The sequence below is a fragment of the Scyliorhinus canicula genome, chromosome 11 (assembly GCF_902713615.1).
Source record: "Scyliorhinus canicula chromosome 11, sScyCan1.1, whole genome shotgun sequence".
Lineage (NCBI taxonomy): Eukaryota > Metazoa > Chordata > Chondrichthyes > Carcharhiniformes > Scyliorhinidae > Scyliorhinus > Scyliorhinus canicula.
This window is the reverse complement of record NC_052156.1, coordinates 124,141,390-124,156,729: the sequence shown is the minus strand read 5'-3', so window position 1 is coordinate 124,156,729 and position 15,340 is coordinate 124,141,390. Positions and strand designations below refer to the sequence as shown.

The window sequence follows — 15,340 nt, the reverse complement described above, 5'->3', positions numbered from 1 at the left end:
TCCAAATAGATTAAATCTGTAAATCCAACATTGGTTCTATCATTGTTGACATGCTGTATAATACTGTAAACATGAAAATGTAGAGCCATTCAACCTTGTATAAAAAAAGGAACATTTTTTAATCAAAGAAAGGGGATGTGACATTATACAAATGTATAGCATGTGAAGAATTAATATTATGTTAAGCCTAGCCACAAGAGGGTGCTAAGGGACAGTACTATAAATTTCATTGGCTCTTGGGCTCAGGGAGAAGACTAGATCTGGAGCTGACAACAATCAGATTTATAGTATATTTCAGAGTTAGTTAAGATATAATTGTTATAGTTAGTAGATAGAGATAGTGTCAGTGAGAATAGTTTAATTCTTACATGTATGTTTGGTCTTCAGAATAAGTATTGAACTCAAATTTAGTTGTATTAATAAAATTAGTTTAGTTCTTCAAAATAGCTTTGTGTATCTTTGTGATCACTACGCTTTCCATCCTGGAAGCCCCCCCACAAAGATCACCACAGTACACTGTGTTCGAGAAATAGCTACAAACTTGATGGAAAACAAAGTGAAAACCTTTACATCTCCAGAATAAACTAGCTTAATCTAACTATTAATCAGAATGCCTAAGAACAAGTCGTAAGTAGAAGGGTCTTGAATTGATGTGCCAAGTTCTCAAACAAACAAATTTACTATGCAAAAGCGTATTTACAGTTTAAACAATATATTTAATTGAAATAAAGATGTAAAGATGCCAAATAATACTGACTGAATTTCTTATTTACAGTTTATGCCCAGTGCAAACATTGAAGTCCCAGGATTCTCCGAAATCCCGGCCAAGTGTTGACGCCAGCGTAAACACCGGAGTGGTGTATGCCGGCGTCAAACTGGCCTCCTGGCCCAGTAATTCATCCGTTTTCAGGGGTCCAGCACGGAACCGGAGTAGTGCGCTCTGCTCCGGCGCCGAAAGGCGGCCCGGCACGGCCGGCTTAGGTCCGCACATGCGCGCGACAGTCGTCTCCCCGCCGGCACATGTGCTGAGTTGCCGTCTCCGCGCCGGCGCAGCGGAACCTTACAGCGGGCCGCGCGGAAGAAAGTAGGCTCCTCCAGATTGTACCACGCCGGCAGGACTCGGGTGGAGTTCGGCCGGACGCCCACAGAGAATTGCCGTGGGAGCCTATTTCAGAGGCCCCCAACCGGCGCCGCGGCGACCGCGCAGGCGTGATTGGAGCCGATTCTCCGGTTGCCAGAGTATCGCATCCCGGCGTTGGAGCAGGGTGGCGGGAATTTCCCGTGCCCCCGGCAATTCTCCGACCCGGCACGGGCTCAAGAGAATCCCGCCCCTGGGCACAAAAAACATCTATTCTTACACCGAAAAACAAAGATTTTATTGTAATCACAAACACCTATTTCTACCTTGAAGGTAACCACATCCTCATAAGCGCTTTTGATTTTCTTTAAAATTGGTGCCAATTGACTTTCAATTTTTGACATATCAGAATAAAACTTATCCCTCTTTGTAGACTCCTTTAATCTTGCAATTGAAGTACCCCAGTAACCTGTAACACAGAAAACACAAATAGTTCAATATTATCACCAATCTCGAGAATAGAATTCAATCAGCTTTTTCCAAGACAGGTGCGATTCAATATTGCATAATGACAGTTTACATTGATTACTCCACAGAAACTGACAGCAAATTCTGGGTCTGCACACGTGCAGTGATGTGGAAACCCAAAATTCTGTCAAGAGTTTCTAAGCCCCTCCACGAGATACAATGTTGAGATTACCTGTTATAACCCTCACAAAGACCACGGGGGGTTCATTGATTGTTCTCTCCGTGCGATTCGTAGAATATGAGTTCCTGTGTTGAGCAGGCAGAGGCAGCGGCGCCTTAGATGTTAAATCCCAGACCTGGCCCAGCAGTTCCCGGTAGTCCCGGGCTGGAACATTTGTTTTGTACGTTGCAGCTGCGGCCTTATTTTTGTTGGAGAATAAACTTACTTTGTCTTTTACCCTTTTCCTCCTGGAATTATTACATCATCTGAAGGTGCAATCACTAAGAAATCACTGATTTAATGCAAACTTCCATTTCTATGCTATTAGTCTCACTATAAAAAACCTTGAAAAGCTACACCTTGCTGAACACAGTGGAAGTGGATTTTTAACAGCGTGCTATGTTTACTGCTGAACAATCTATGTAGCCTGGAAAAACTAACATGTTGATGCTGGTGGGAGCTTCCAGTCCCGCCAACAGCACACCCTCAAAGAATAAAGAAAAGTACAGCACAGGAACAGGCCCTTCGGCCCTCCAAGCCTGCGCCGACCATGCTGCCCGTCTAAACTAAAATCTTCTACAATCCCAGAGTCTGTATCCCTCTATTCTCATCCTATTCATGTGTTTGTCAAGATGCCCCTTAAACATCACTATCGACCCAGCTTCCACCACTTCCTCCTGCAGCGAGTTCCAGGCACCCACTACCCTCTGTGTAAAAAAACTTGCCTTGTACATCTCCTCTAAACCTTGCCCCTCGCACCTTAAACCTATGCCCACTAGTAATTGACCCCTCTATCCTGGGAAAAAGTCTCTGACTATCCACTCTGTCTATGCCCCTCATAATTTTGTAGACCTCTTATCAGGTCGCCCCTCAACCTCCTTCGTTCCAGTGAGAACAAACCAAGTTTATTCAACCTCTCCTCACAGCTAATGCCCTCCATACCAGGCAACATCCTGATAAATCTCTTCTGCATTCTCTCTAAAGCCTCCACATCCTTCTGGTAGTATGGCGTCCAGAATTGAACACTATACTCCAAGTGTGGCCTAACTAAGGTTCTATACAGCTGCAACATGATTTGCCAATTTTTATACTCAGTGCCCCACCCAATGAAGGCAAGCATGCCGTAAGCTTTCTTGACTACCTTCTCCACCTGTGTTGCCCCTTTCAGTGACCTGTGAACCTGTACACCTCAATCTCTCTGACTGTCAATATTCTTGAGGGTTCTACCATTCACTGTATATTCCCTACCTGAATTAGACCTTCCAAAATGCATTACTTCACATTTGTCTCATTTAAACTCCATCTGCCATCTCTCCGCCTAAGTCTCCGAACAATCTAAATCCTGCTGTATCCTCTGACATTCCCTCACCACGGATTTCCTGGGGCAGATTCAATGGGAATCCCATGGACAGCGGCGGGACCAGAAGGATCCGCCGGCAGCCAATGGTGGGCCACGTCCCGCCGCCAACATTCATGTCCGGGTGGCCAGAGAATCTCACCCCATATTTCTGCAATTTCAAATTTCTTGATGGGAGATAAAATAAATTTTACATATTTTTAAAACATAAATTTGAGAACTTTTTTTATGCTGTTTAATTTCTATCTTAATCTAATTGTTATCATATAGTTTGCTATTTGAAAACTTATATCTGAAAATCTTAAGATTATCAGAGATGTCAGCTTCCTGGTTTTATATTTGTCAAGATACTTCAACTTGTCCCTCACCCTGCTTTCTGACATCCCTGTTGCTGGATGCCTGTACCTTTCACAAAGGTCAGACTTCTCCCGTCAGATCCCGGTACTATCCAGAAGCAGCCACCAACTGAGGAAGCGAGGGAAATGCGGCAGGTCTGCAGGGGACAACGCGGTTTCAAGTCTCCTCTCCCCAGCATACTTCAGGCAAGCGCCCAAGCGATCGAAAACAAGCTGGACAAGCTTAACACTAGACTTACCTCTCAGTGGGAAGTAAGAGACTGCTGTGTGCTCTGCGTCACAGAGACATAGCTTACCCCTGCTTCACCGGACTGCATCATACAACCAAACAGCTTCTCAATACACCGGATGGACCGCACAGCGTCATCAGGCAAAGCGAAGGGTGGAGGGGTTTGCCTCCTCCTCAACTCCTCCTAGTGCTCAGACATGGCAACCCTGGCGAACAACTGCTCCCCGGACTTTGAATACCTGACTGTGAAGTGCCGCCCATGGGAATGCACTTCTGCCGTCAAAACAGCACATCCCATCTCAGCTGGAAGTTAAGAAGGCGCTTGATGAATTATACACCGCTATAAATAAGAATGAAACAGAATACCTGGAGGCCTTGTTCACCATGACCAGGGACTTCCTCCAGGCCAATCTCAAGAGTGTACTGCCAAAATTCCACCAACAAATCTCTTGTCCCACCAGGGGCGCCAACATCCCTGAACACTGCTACAGAAACATCAAGGGTGCTTACCGATTAATTCCCCGACCGCACTTCGGAAAATCGGACCAAACGAGGGTGCTCCTTCTCACGGCATACAAGCAGTAACTTAACTGGTTAAGAAGGTCGTGCAATGCTGGTCTGAGGCAACAGAAGAGCTGCCACGCGACTGCTTGGAGTCAATGGGCTGGTCAATATTCAAGAACTCAGTGGCTAACCTAGATGAGTATGTCACCACCATTACAACTTCATCAGCAAGTGTATAGAAGATTATGTACCAAAAGAAGGTAGTCCGTACATTCGCCAACCGGAAACCCTGGTTTAATCGGGAGATTCACTCCCTACTGAAGGCCAGGTCTGAGGCACTCAAGACAGGCGTTCCTGACCTATACATGAAATCCAGGTACGACCTTCGTAAACCCATCAGGAATGCAAAGAGACAATATCAGACTAACCTCAAGTCACAGACTAATGTCACAGGCTCTCATCAGGTGTGGCAAGGCTTAAAAACATAACGAGCAACAAAGGAAAGCCGAGTGGAATCTTCGGCAGCAACACACCCTTCCCTGATGAAGTCAATGCATTCTATATTCAGTTCGAGCAGGAAACCAACAACCCATTGTCAACTGCCCCAGCAACCTCGGACACACCCATACCCACCGTCACACCGACAAAGTCAGGTCGGCCTCCTTGAAAGTGAACACTCGGAAAACAACGGGTCCTGACGGAGTCCCTAGTCATGCACTCAGATCCTGCGCAGACCAAGTGGCGTTAGTTTGCAGACATCGTCAATCTCTCCCTACTCCACTCCAAGATTCTTACCTGCTTCAAGAGGAACACCATCATACCGGTGCCAAAGAAGAGCCCGGAGCTACTTCTAATGCAACTGTCACCTAGTACGACTTACTACCAATAGCCGGATCTCTAGAATCACATGGTGGGTCTCTAGCACCACCTGCTGGTTGGTGGTCATATACATAACTATATACATTAATCTATAACTATTTGCATTATTATACACATGGATGCTCTGATCGCCTCCAGATTCACAAACTAGGAGGAGAAACTGGCTTGGGGCACAGACACCGCATCCCACCCCCACAGCAGACACCCAACCCCCCACCGCAGCCCGAGCGCCCCAAGATGCAACTGTCATGGATGCTGGCTAGGAAATGGGCACACACCTGCATGATACGCATTGCGTGGTCTTGGATGATCTGGACATTGAGTGGAATCACTGGTCGGTCAAAAATGGCAGTCCATGCCTCCTTGAGGAGGGCAGAACCAGGTGGATGCAGTCGATGACACCCTGCACCTGGGACATCCCTGCTATGTGGGTGAAGTCCAGGCCCTGGCTCACCTGGTTCCGTCCAATTTGATGTACATGTGGGCTTTCACAAATAGCGCATCTGTGATCTCCCTTATGCACTTGTGCGCAGCTGACTAGGAGATGTCACCCGTGCAGCCCTGAAACGAGCTACTGACATAGAAGTTCAGAACAGCAGTAACTTTCAGAGCCAGAGGCAGTGGATGACCTCCCACTCCATGTAGAGCAAATTCTTGCATCACCTGGCACAGGTGGACCACTCTTCCTTGGGACAGATGTAGCCTTCCCCAGTCCCTGAACCCCTGACATCTGGAGGTAGAAAGTTCTACACTGGGAAACCCACAGCCAGTACTGTCTCCTCCAAGGCTTTGCCATCTGTGACCCTGCTCTTGAAGATCAACGGGCCCTGCCTCCTCCTCCTCTGCAGGGCACTGTTCCTGGCCACGTGCAGTGGCATGTCAATGTCGCTACTGAAAATTGATTGCAATCAAAAGAATTGCCAGCTCGACTAGCTCCATGTTTCTCCAAATGAAAAACTTAAAGGAGGAAAACTTCAAAGTGAGCGATGAGGATTCCTGACAATGCCCTCTCAGGACCTGGGACATCCACCCATGTGCATCCCCCGATGTGAGCGCCTTTCCACTAAGCTTCATGCCCAACACACAATAGCCACTTCCTCACAATTGCCCCTCTCAACTCCACCTGAATGAAGCACTTTGAACCTTGAGAGTCTCTGCAGGCCATGATATTCCCCCAAGGGTGAGGAATTAGAGAAGCTGATTGTATTTTCACAGTAACTTCATTGCAATGTGAATGTAAGCCTACTTGTGACAATAAAAGATTATTATTTCATGGACATGTGTTCTGACTTCAAGGGGAACAAGACACTGCCGTCTGTCATCCCTTGAATGGAGTGACTGATGTGTGAATTCACTATAACGCTTTGCATCAGAGGCCACATCTGTGACACCTGTCTGTTACATAGATGTGAGTGTGGGTCTGGAGTGCAATGCTTGGGGGCTAGCTAGGCTTCTAACTAAAGCATTAGAAATTGGGCGCTAATCAGCAGCACACTGATACATTGCAATGCTGACTAAATTGGTACAATTAGCTTGTCAAGGAAGGATCAGGAAGCTAATTAGGCAACTGGTTTACCCTTGTGGCAGGCGAGACTTATGCATGAGAAGACTGTAATTAGCATGCCAACATCATCCTTAGAGGGCACCCTCATTCGCCAACTCAAATGAGTTGCAGATTAAATGAGCCTTCCAATTTGAACAGCCAACCACCCAGACACTAATTTCTGACAGCCTCCATGACCACTTGAACTTCCATACAACTCCTCTCCTCTGGCTTTACAGTGCTGCCCGAGTGTGGGTGTTCATTCTCACAGCAGCTGTCCTCCGCACTGTGGGAGGATCTTTAAGCCTCATGAGGCTGGAAAATATCCTTCTCAGAGTCCCCCATTCAGTCCATACAGCCTGGTCTCTCAGACGACCCTATCCAAGAGTGTCACAGTGGCCCCCAGTGCTGACCCTATGGACTCCCCTGCTCCCACCCACTTTCCAGCTGCCACTGCAAGGGCAATCCCTCAGCGGTTATATTGTCACAAGCCCAGAAAGCAGGACACAAGAAGCACTGCCTGCATAGCAGCCACCTGATTCCTTTGAAGATAGAGGCTCACAGACATGAAGGTCCTCTAAGGCAGTGTTTCTCAAAGTGTGGTACGCGTACCGGCACCGGTACGCGAGCCATCGTCTGCCGGTACTTGGAGTGTTTCCAGAAAAGAAAGAGACAGTAATCCTGGATTGGCTTGTTTCGCTCACCGGTCCCTGGCACATTGAAAAAAAAAACTGCCAGTACGCCACATCAGATAGTTTGAGATGCACTGCTCTAAGGCATGCAAATAGCTGCACCCCTCAAGATGCTGATGATGAATTTATCTGGGTCCTCCACGTCCAACCCGGTGCCCCCTCTGCAACAGCGATCTGAGCTTTCATCTCTGCTATCCCCTTTTGGAGCTGGGGTCAGCAAGTTCTCATTTTCTGTCCGGTACAGTGACATAATGGTTAGGGAAGGCAGTGGCATACTGGTGCTGTCACTCAGCGCCGGCCCTAGGGTTGCTGGCGCCCCGGGCAAGCTGAACTTCGGCGCGCGGGGGAGGGGGGGGGGGCGAAGGGGGGGGGGGGGCCGAGGGGGGGCGGACCCGAAGGGGGGCGGACCCGGGGGGGGGGCGGACCCGGGGGGGGGGGCGGACCCGAATGGGGGCCTGGGGGGGCGGACCCGAGGGGGGGGGGGAGCGGACCGAGCGGGGGGGCGGGGCCGCCCTGGGGGAGGGCGGCCACCGCGCATGCGCTGGTTGGCACCGGCCCAACTGCGCATGCGCAGGACCCGAGTCTGGCGCCCCCTAGCACATGGCGCCCCGGGCGACTGCCCGAGTTGCCGGTGCCTTGAGCCGGCCCTGCTGTCACTGGACTAGTAATCCAGAGACCCGGAGTAATAAATCTCTGGGGACCAGGGTTCAAATCCCACCGTGGCCGATGGTAAAATTTAAATTGAATAAAAATCTGGAATTAGAAATCTAATGATGACCACAAAACCATTGCCGATTGTTGTAAAAACCCATCTGGTTCACTAATATCCTTCATGGGAGGAAATCTGTTGTCCTTCCCTGGTCTGGCCGGTGCGTGACTCCAGATCCACAACAATGTGGTTGACTCTTAACCCTCCTCAGGGGCGGGCAATAAATGCTGGCTCAGCCAGCGATATCCACATCGCATGAACATATTTTAAAAAACACGACTGCCTCATAGCACCAGGGACCTGGGTTCGATTCTGGCCTTGGGTGAATGTCTGTGTGGAGTTTGCACATTGCCTGTGTGGGTTTCCTCCAGGTACTCCGGTTTCCTCCCATATTCCAAAGATGTGCAGGTGAGGTGGATTGGCCGTGATCAATGCACGGGGTTACAGGGATAGGGCAGGGGAGTGGGCCTAGGTGGGGTGCTATTTTGGAGGGTCGGTGCAGTCTCGATGGGCCGAATGGCTCCTTCTGCACTGTAGTGATTCTATGATTCACACAACTGCTGTAATTTGCGACTGACAAATGTTCATTAAGGAGGGAAATCCCTGCGGGAGGGTTTGCAAATGATATTATGTGTTAAGATTACATATCTGACCTTCCGTGGCGTTTTCTCGTTATGCCACCGACAAGGGGCCTGCAATCTCAGAAAACGCAATCTCGCAGGTGAGAATCACGTTTTTCGATACTCGCTGAATAATCTGTCTGCATCGCCATTCTCACTGATCGCTAATACAGGCTAATACAAAATTGTTCCCCTTACCACAATAGTCCTGAGGCTAAAACTGAAGAGGAGTATCCAACTTTAATTTCATTGGAGTAGCCAAAGCAATTAGAACATAGAACATTACAGCGCAGTACGGGCCCTTCGGCCCTCGATGTTGCGCCGACCTGTGAAACCATCTGAAGCCTATCTGACCTACACTATTCCTTTTCATCCATATGTCTATCCAGTGACCACTTAAATGCCCTTAAATTTGGCGAGTCTACTACTGTTGCAGGCAGGGCGTTCCACACCCCTACTACTCTCTGAGTAAAGAAACTGCCTCTGACATCTGTCCTATATCTACTACCCCTCAATTTAAAGCTATGTCCCCTCGTGTTGGTCATCACCATCCGAGGAAAAAGACTCTCACTGTCCACCCTATCTAACCCTCTATCTTATATGTCTCTATTAAGTCACCTCTCAGCCTTCTCCTCTCTAATGAAAACAACATCAAGTCCCTGAGCCTTTCCTCGTAAGACCTTCCCTCCATACCAGGCAACATCCTAGTAAATCTCCTCTGAACCCTTTCCAAAGCTTCCACATCCTTCCTATAATGTGGTGACCAGAACTGCACGCAGTATTCCAGGAGCGGCCGCACCAGAGTTATGTACAGCTGCAGCATGACCTTGTGGCTCCGAAACTCAATCCCCCTACTGATAAAGGCTAGCACACCATATGCCTTCTTAACAGCCCTATTAACCTGGGTGGCAACTTTCAGGGATTTTTGTACCTTGATGCCAAGATCTCTCTGTTCATCTACACTACCAAGAATCTTGCCATTAGCCCAGTACTCTGCATTCCTGTTACTCCTTCCAAAGTGAACCACCTCACACTTTTCCGCATTAAACTCCATCTGCCACCTCTCAGCCCAGCTCTGCAGCTTATCTATGTCCCTCTGTATCCTATAACATCCTTCAGCACTATCCACAACTCCACCGACCTTCGTGTCATCTGCAAATTTATTAACCCATCCTTCTACACCCTCTTCCAGGTCATTTATAAAAATGACAAACAGCAGCGGCCCCAAAACAGATCCTTACGGTACACCACTAGTAACTGAACTCCAGGATGAACATTTGCCATCAACCACCACCCTCTGTCTTCTTTCAGCTAGCCAATTACTGATCCGAACCGCTAAATCACCTTCAATCCCATACTTCCTTATTTTCTGCAATAGCCTACCGTGTGGAACCTTATCAAACGCCTTACTGAAATCCATATACACCACATCAACCACTTTACCCTCATCCACCTGTTTGGTCACCTTCTCAAAAAACTCAATAAGGTTTGTGAGGCATGACCTACCCTTCACAAAACCGTGTTGACTATCGCTAATCAACTTGTTCTTTTCAAGATGATTATAAACCCTTTCTCTTATAACCTTTTCCAACATTTTACCCACAACCGAAGTAAGGCTCACCAGGGTTACCAGGGTTAATTACCAGGGTTGTCTCTACTCCCCTTCTTGAACAAGGAGACAACATTTGCTATCCTCCAGTCTTCCGTCACTATTCCTGTCGACAAAGACGACATAAAGATCAAGGACAAAGGCTCTGCAATCTCCTCCCTAGCTTCCCAGAGAATCCTAGGATAAATCCCATCTGGCCCAGGGGACTTATCTATTTTTACACTTTCCAAAATTGCTAACACCTCCTCCTTGTGAACCTCAATCCCATCTAGCCTGGTCGACTGTACCTGAGTATTCTCCTCGACAACATTGTCTTTCTCCAGTGTAAACACTGACGAAAAATATCCATTTAACGCTTCCCCTATCTCCTCTGATTCCACACACAACTTTCCACTACTATCCTTGATTGGCCCTAATCTTACTCTAGTCATTCTTTTGTTCCTGATATACCTATAGAAAGCTATAGACATCGCTAAGCAAAAATGAACAAAATGCTCATCCTGAAGTTAATCCATTTTAAGTTATTAATTTACACTGAATTTAATATTTAAACTGAAATTGTGCATAAAGACAGATGAGCAGAAGATCAGAACTAAATTCCACAATGCATATACATGTCTCTTAGCAAAATCTAAAGTGGTCCAAATAAACAAATAATTCTTGCAAACCATATTTATCTATCCCCGCACAAAAACCATTCATCACTCGTAAATTTCAAAAGACCAGAACCAATATGACACCAATCCTGGAATGTCATGAACATAACATACTTCCACAAAGTTATCCAGCTCCAAAAGGAAAGCTCGTTATCACCAGGTAGAACAAATTTTGCTTCTGCAGTTGATGGTTTTATGAAATGTTTCATCATTTGACTGCTTCAGTAACGTACCTTTTACAAAGAATCGATTAGGGTTCGATGAAAATCTCTCAAATTCTTCAAGTTTAGACAAAATGTACTCTCGCTCTTTAATCAGTTCCGCAGCACTTTCCCAAATCTCCAGAGTCTACAACAAGAAGGAACAGTTTGCAGGTCCTAAAGTCATAATATCATGCCAAATAAGCACAGTCTACATATGATTAGTACAATAATGAAAAAGACAAGGTTGTTGATAACAGTTGACTACATCTTTCTTTCAGTGTAAAATCTATTTTTGATCACCACCATCCCTGAAGCTGCCTTACACTATGGCCAATTCTTGCCATTTCCTACCATGAATGTAATTCTATTCACACCGCACATTTAGAGAATGTTGCTGCTGTGGCAGTCTCAGGTTTAATAAGAATTAATTGGGTTGCCTCGTGCTAAACATGCTCTCTCAGCACAGTAGAACTGATTTATGGAATTTGCATAAGGTTCCAAGACTATGCAAAGGCTGTTTTAATTAGAGAATTTGGTAGGTGAACTGTATGGAATTATATGACATTATATGCATTGTCACTGTGACAGTTTCCATAGTAATGGGATACATACTAAAAGCATTCTGGGGACAAACTAATTAGCATTGGCAGTTAGCACAATAGGAAGAGCTTTGTCACAGGCATTCAACTTGCAGCTTCGAATGTGCAAAAGTACTTAGAAAATACATTTATGTCTATGTCAAAAGTAAAATTACATCCTCAGGCACACAGCTGTAAATCAGGTCACCATTGGATATTTTCCAGAACTTTTTTTTGCAGGGGATTGAAAGGCAACTGATAAGAGATTTCGAAGAATGCCTTCAGTCATTGCACGGCATATCCAAGTACAAACTTTAGGTCAAGTGATGTTAGAGTGAGTAAGGGGCGGCACAGTGGTTAGTACCGCTGTCTCACAGCGCCAGGGACCCGGGTTCAATTCCAGTCTTGGGTGAATGTGTAGAGTTTGCACATTCTCCCCATGTCTGCTTAGGTTTCCTTCCACAGTCCATAGATGTGCAGTTTAGGTGGATTGGATGGCAAAATGACCCCTTAGGTTTGGTGGGATTATGGGGATAGAGTGGGGGGAGTGGGTCTGGGTAGCGTGCTCTTTCAGAGGGCCAGTGCAGACTCAATGGGCTGAGCGACCTGCTTCTGCGCTGTAGGGATTCTATGAGACGAAGAACTAATAAGTCTGGAGGGAGAGCGTAAAGCAGAGCTCTCGAGCTTTCAAACCCAAGGCTGTGGGGGAAGTGGGGTGGAGGTAAGTGGAGACAAGGGTTTTAGCAGAAGAGTTAAAGACCCTGATTTGGGGGGAGTGGAGGTGGAGTAGAGTATGCTGGGGGTTTTGTGAGTGGAGGCTTGGGTGAACAGATGCATAGAGTTAGAGGCTGCAGGAAAGGAGAAGGAGGGTATCAAAAATAGAGACTGAGGGTGATGGAGTAGAAAAAGGTTGTATATCAGGAACAGACAAGCAGGATATTGGAGCAATTAAAGAGTGGAGAGGAGATACAGCAGTATGGGGCTAACAAGGTTTTGATCTTTGGGTGCAGGACTACAGTAATGGTAACACAGTGTTTAGCACTGTTGGTTCACAGCGCGAGGGTCCCAGGTTCGCTTCCCAGCTTGAGTCACTGTCTGCGCGGAGTCTGCACGTTCTCCCTGTATCTGCGTGGGTTTCCTCTGGATGCTCTAGTTTCCTCCCACAAGTCCCGAAGATGTGCTGTAAGGTAATTTGGACATTTTGAATTCTCCCTCAGTGTACCCGAATAGGCACCGGAATGTGGCGACTGGGGGATTTTCCCAGTAACTTAATTGCAGTGTTAATGTAAGCCTACTTGTGACACGAATAAATATTATTATTATTGTGCCAACCCCACTCTCTCATAAATCACAAGCCAAACTCTTATAATTTAGAGATTTTGTATAAAATTATAAATTCCTCACAACTACTGCCAACTTGCTCCCAACATTTATGGTCCATGTAACAGGACTTCATGTCACATTTGCAGACATCTTTGAGGTCGCTGTGAGGGACTATGGAGTGATATCTCCATGGCGCATGCTTGGGCCGAATATAGGTGGGTTTTGGGCTGTCCAAGTGTTAAACCCCCCCTCTCGGCCTTGTTGGTATGGTCCGAAGGAGTGTAGAACAGGACGTTTGGCACCAGCTTGACTTGAGGAGCTGCCGGAACATGCCAAAAATAAAGCACGACTGACTTACGGTTCTCCACTCTGGATTTTCTGTTACGATTTACTCCCTGAGCCTTAGTCCCTCCCAAGACGCCCACAAGTAGTTGGGCTTCTATCCCTGAGCAGGGGTCATGACTGGTTGCTGTCAACAGGAGCTAGCTGAGCCCGGGTCTTGGGAAGAAAAGAGGTCGACACTCCCTGAAGTAGCTCCACTTCACAGGCGATACCCGCTACCTCAATATATTAAAATACATTTATCACAGCGGAATAACTACTGTCGCCTCTAAATTTGTGGACAGTAGTGGCAGTTAAAACAATCATGGATAATAACTGACAGGCGCTCAGTCAATGATGCATAGTCTGCAGTTCAGAGCTGCCCCCTTTTAAGTTTCTGAATGACTTCAAAGATTGAATATATTTCAGAACAGACTAGAGATCGCAGAACAATAGAATATATGATGGAAAATATGCTAAAATTATTGGGAAAAAGAGCGTAGGAAGAGGAAGATGAATCAGATTTATTTAATCAAATCCAGAATTGTTTGATGTCAGTGCTCAAGTAGACATCAGTATATTGAACTGGTACAGTTCCACATTCTGAGTTTGAATTCATAGTAAAAAGAAACAGCAATTATGGTTTAGTTTTCCCTTTCTGTACAAATTGACCTACAAGTAAACTTCCAATCAGAATGAAGGAAAATAATAAAATGAGTCAGATTTGTAAAGGTGTATAATGTATGTAGGAATATCAGATATATTGTATTATAGGCATTTGGTGCAGAAAAGGTTAAACACCTGAGTGAGTGGGTGTGTGTATGATTGCTGTAGTACTGTTTTAAATAATTCTGGTTTGAAAGATTTGGGAGCCAGAGGTGCAATTAAGGCATCATAAAAAGCTTGAGCTATTGCAGTTTCGTTTGGATTAAGGGGGTTCCCTGTGTTGTTAGTTAGATTTCAGGTTGGTAAAATTATGTAATTAATGGGAGAAGCCAAGGTATCAGGCACTTTGTAGAAAAGCAGTTTAGTTGAGTTTTAGATGGAGCTGTGAGCAGAAGTCAAGCATCTGCTCCCACTGCAGTTCAGTTAAAAGATATATCTGCACACAGATTAGCAGTTTCTTTCCAAGCAGTTCAGAATTGTGTGATTAGAAGGTGAGCTGAAACCAGCTTCTGAAGAAATACAGCCAGAGTTTGTGCATGGTTCCGACAGGATTTAGGCAGTGTCAAAAGATCTCTCTTTCTCAAAGTACTGTATCCAAACATCTCTGTAAAGCATGTATTCCTGGAGTGCTACTTGTATTTAACAGTGGATTGAGAGCTCAGATGGTTTTGTTGTTTGAGTAAATTGTTGTTTTAATAAAGATAGCAGTTAAGGGTTATTGTGACACTGTATTCATTGTATTGATTAGCTTTAAGGGGTAAATTTTAAGCTATTTTTCTTGTGCCATGTTAAAGATAATTTAAAACTGTGTTGGTAATAAAATTTGTTTTCACATACAATATCCCTATTTTTTTGTGAAATCACTCCTCACAGTCTTACAAAATTAAAAATATTGGGCATTTTGTCCAGTATCCTGGCCACTGTTGAGGTTTGGCCCAGGATCGTAATAGGTGGAGGATTCACTGCACAATGCATGGAGATAATATTATTAAGAAAGCAGAAAACAACAAATACAGGAAACAGAGTGAATCAGGAAGGAGGAGGATGCCCTTTGATGAAATGTATCCAGGTCTTTTATTAACTTTGCTTGATTTGTATGGGAATCAAGCTAGATTTGGAGCAGAAAATTGCATTTCGGGGATGGGAGGTTTCTTTCTTCCTCTACCCTGTGTTTCTCCAAAAGTGAACATGCTGAATAAACAGAAGCGGCTTGTGAATCCAGAGAATTGGCAGCAAAATCATTTCTTCTGAATATAGCTGATTCTATAAGAGATCTACGGTTGAAGCAGTTAAAATTCTAATGTAGCAATCCACATCCCATTTACTCAC

The 15,340-nt window shown here is 45.7% G+C and overlaps 1 protein-coding gene across 2 annotated transcripts in view; it reads right to left on the bottom strand.

Annotated features, from left to right (window-relative positions):
- Positions 1-15,340, bottom strand: part of ccdc87 (coiled-coil domain containing 87) — a 174,548-nt gene that overhangs the window by 6,588 nt on the left and 152,620 nt on the right. For both annotated transcript variants that reach the window (XM_038811295.1, XM_038811294.1), the window contains exons 18-19: positions 11,154-11,268; positions 1,405-1,547 (exon numbers count right to left, since the gene is read on the bottom strand). In XM_038811295.1, the coding sequence (XP_038667223.1) occupies positions 1,405-1,547; positions 11,154-11,268 (258 nt within the window). The remainder of the gene's footprint in view (positions 1-1,404; positions 1,548-11,153; positions 11,269-15,340) is intronic.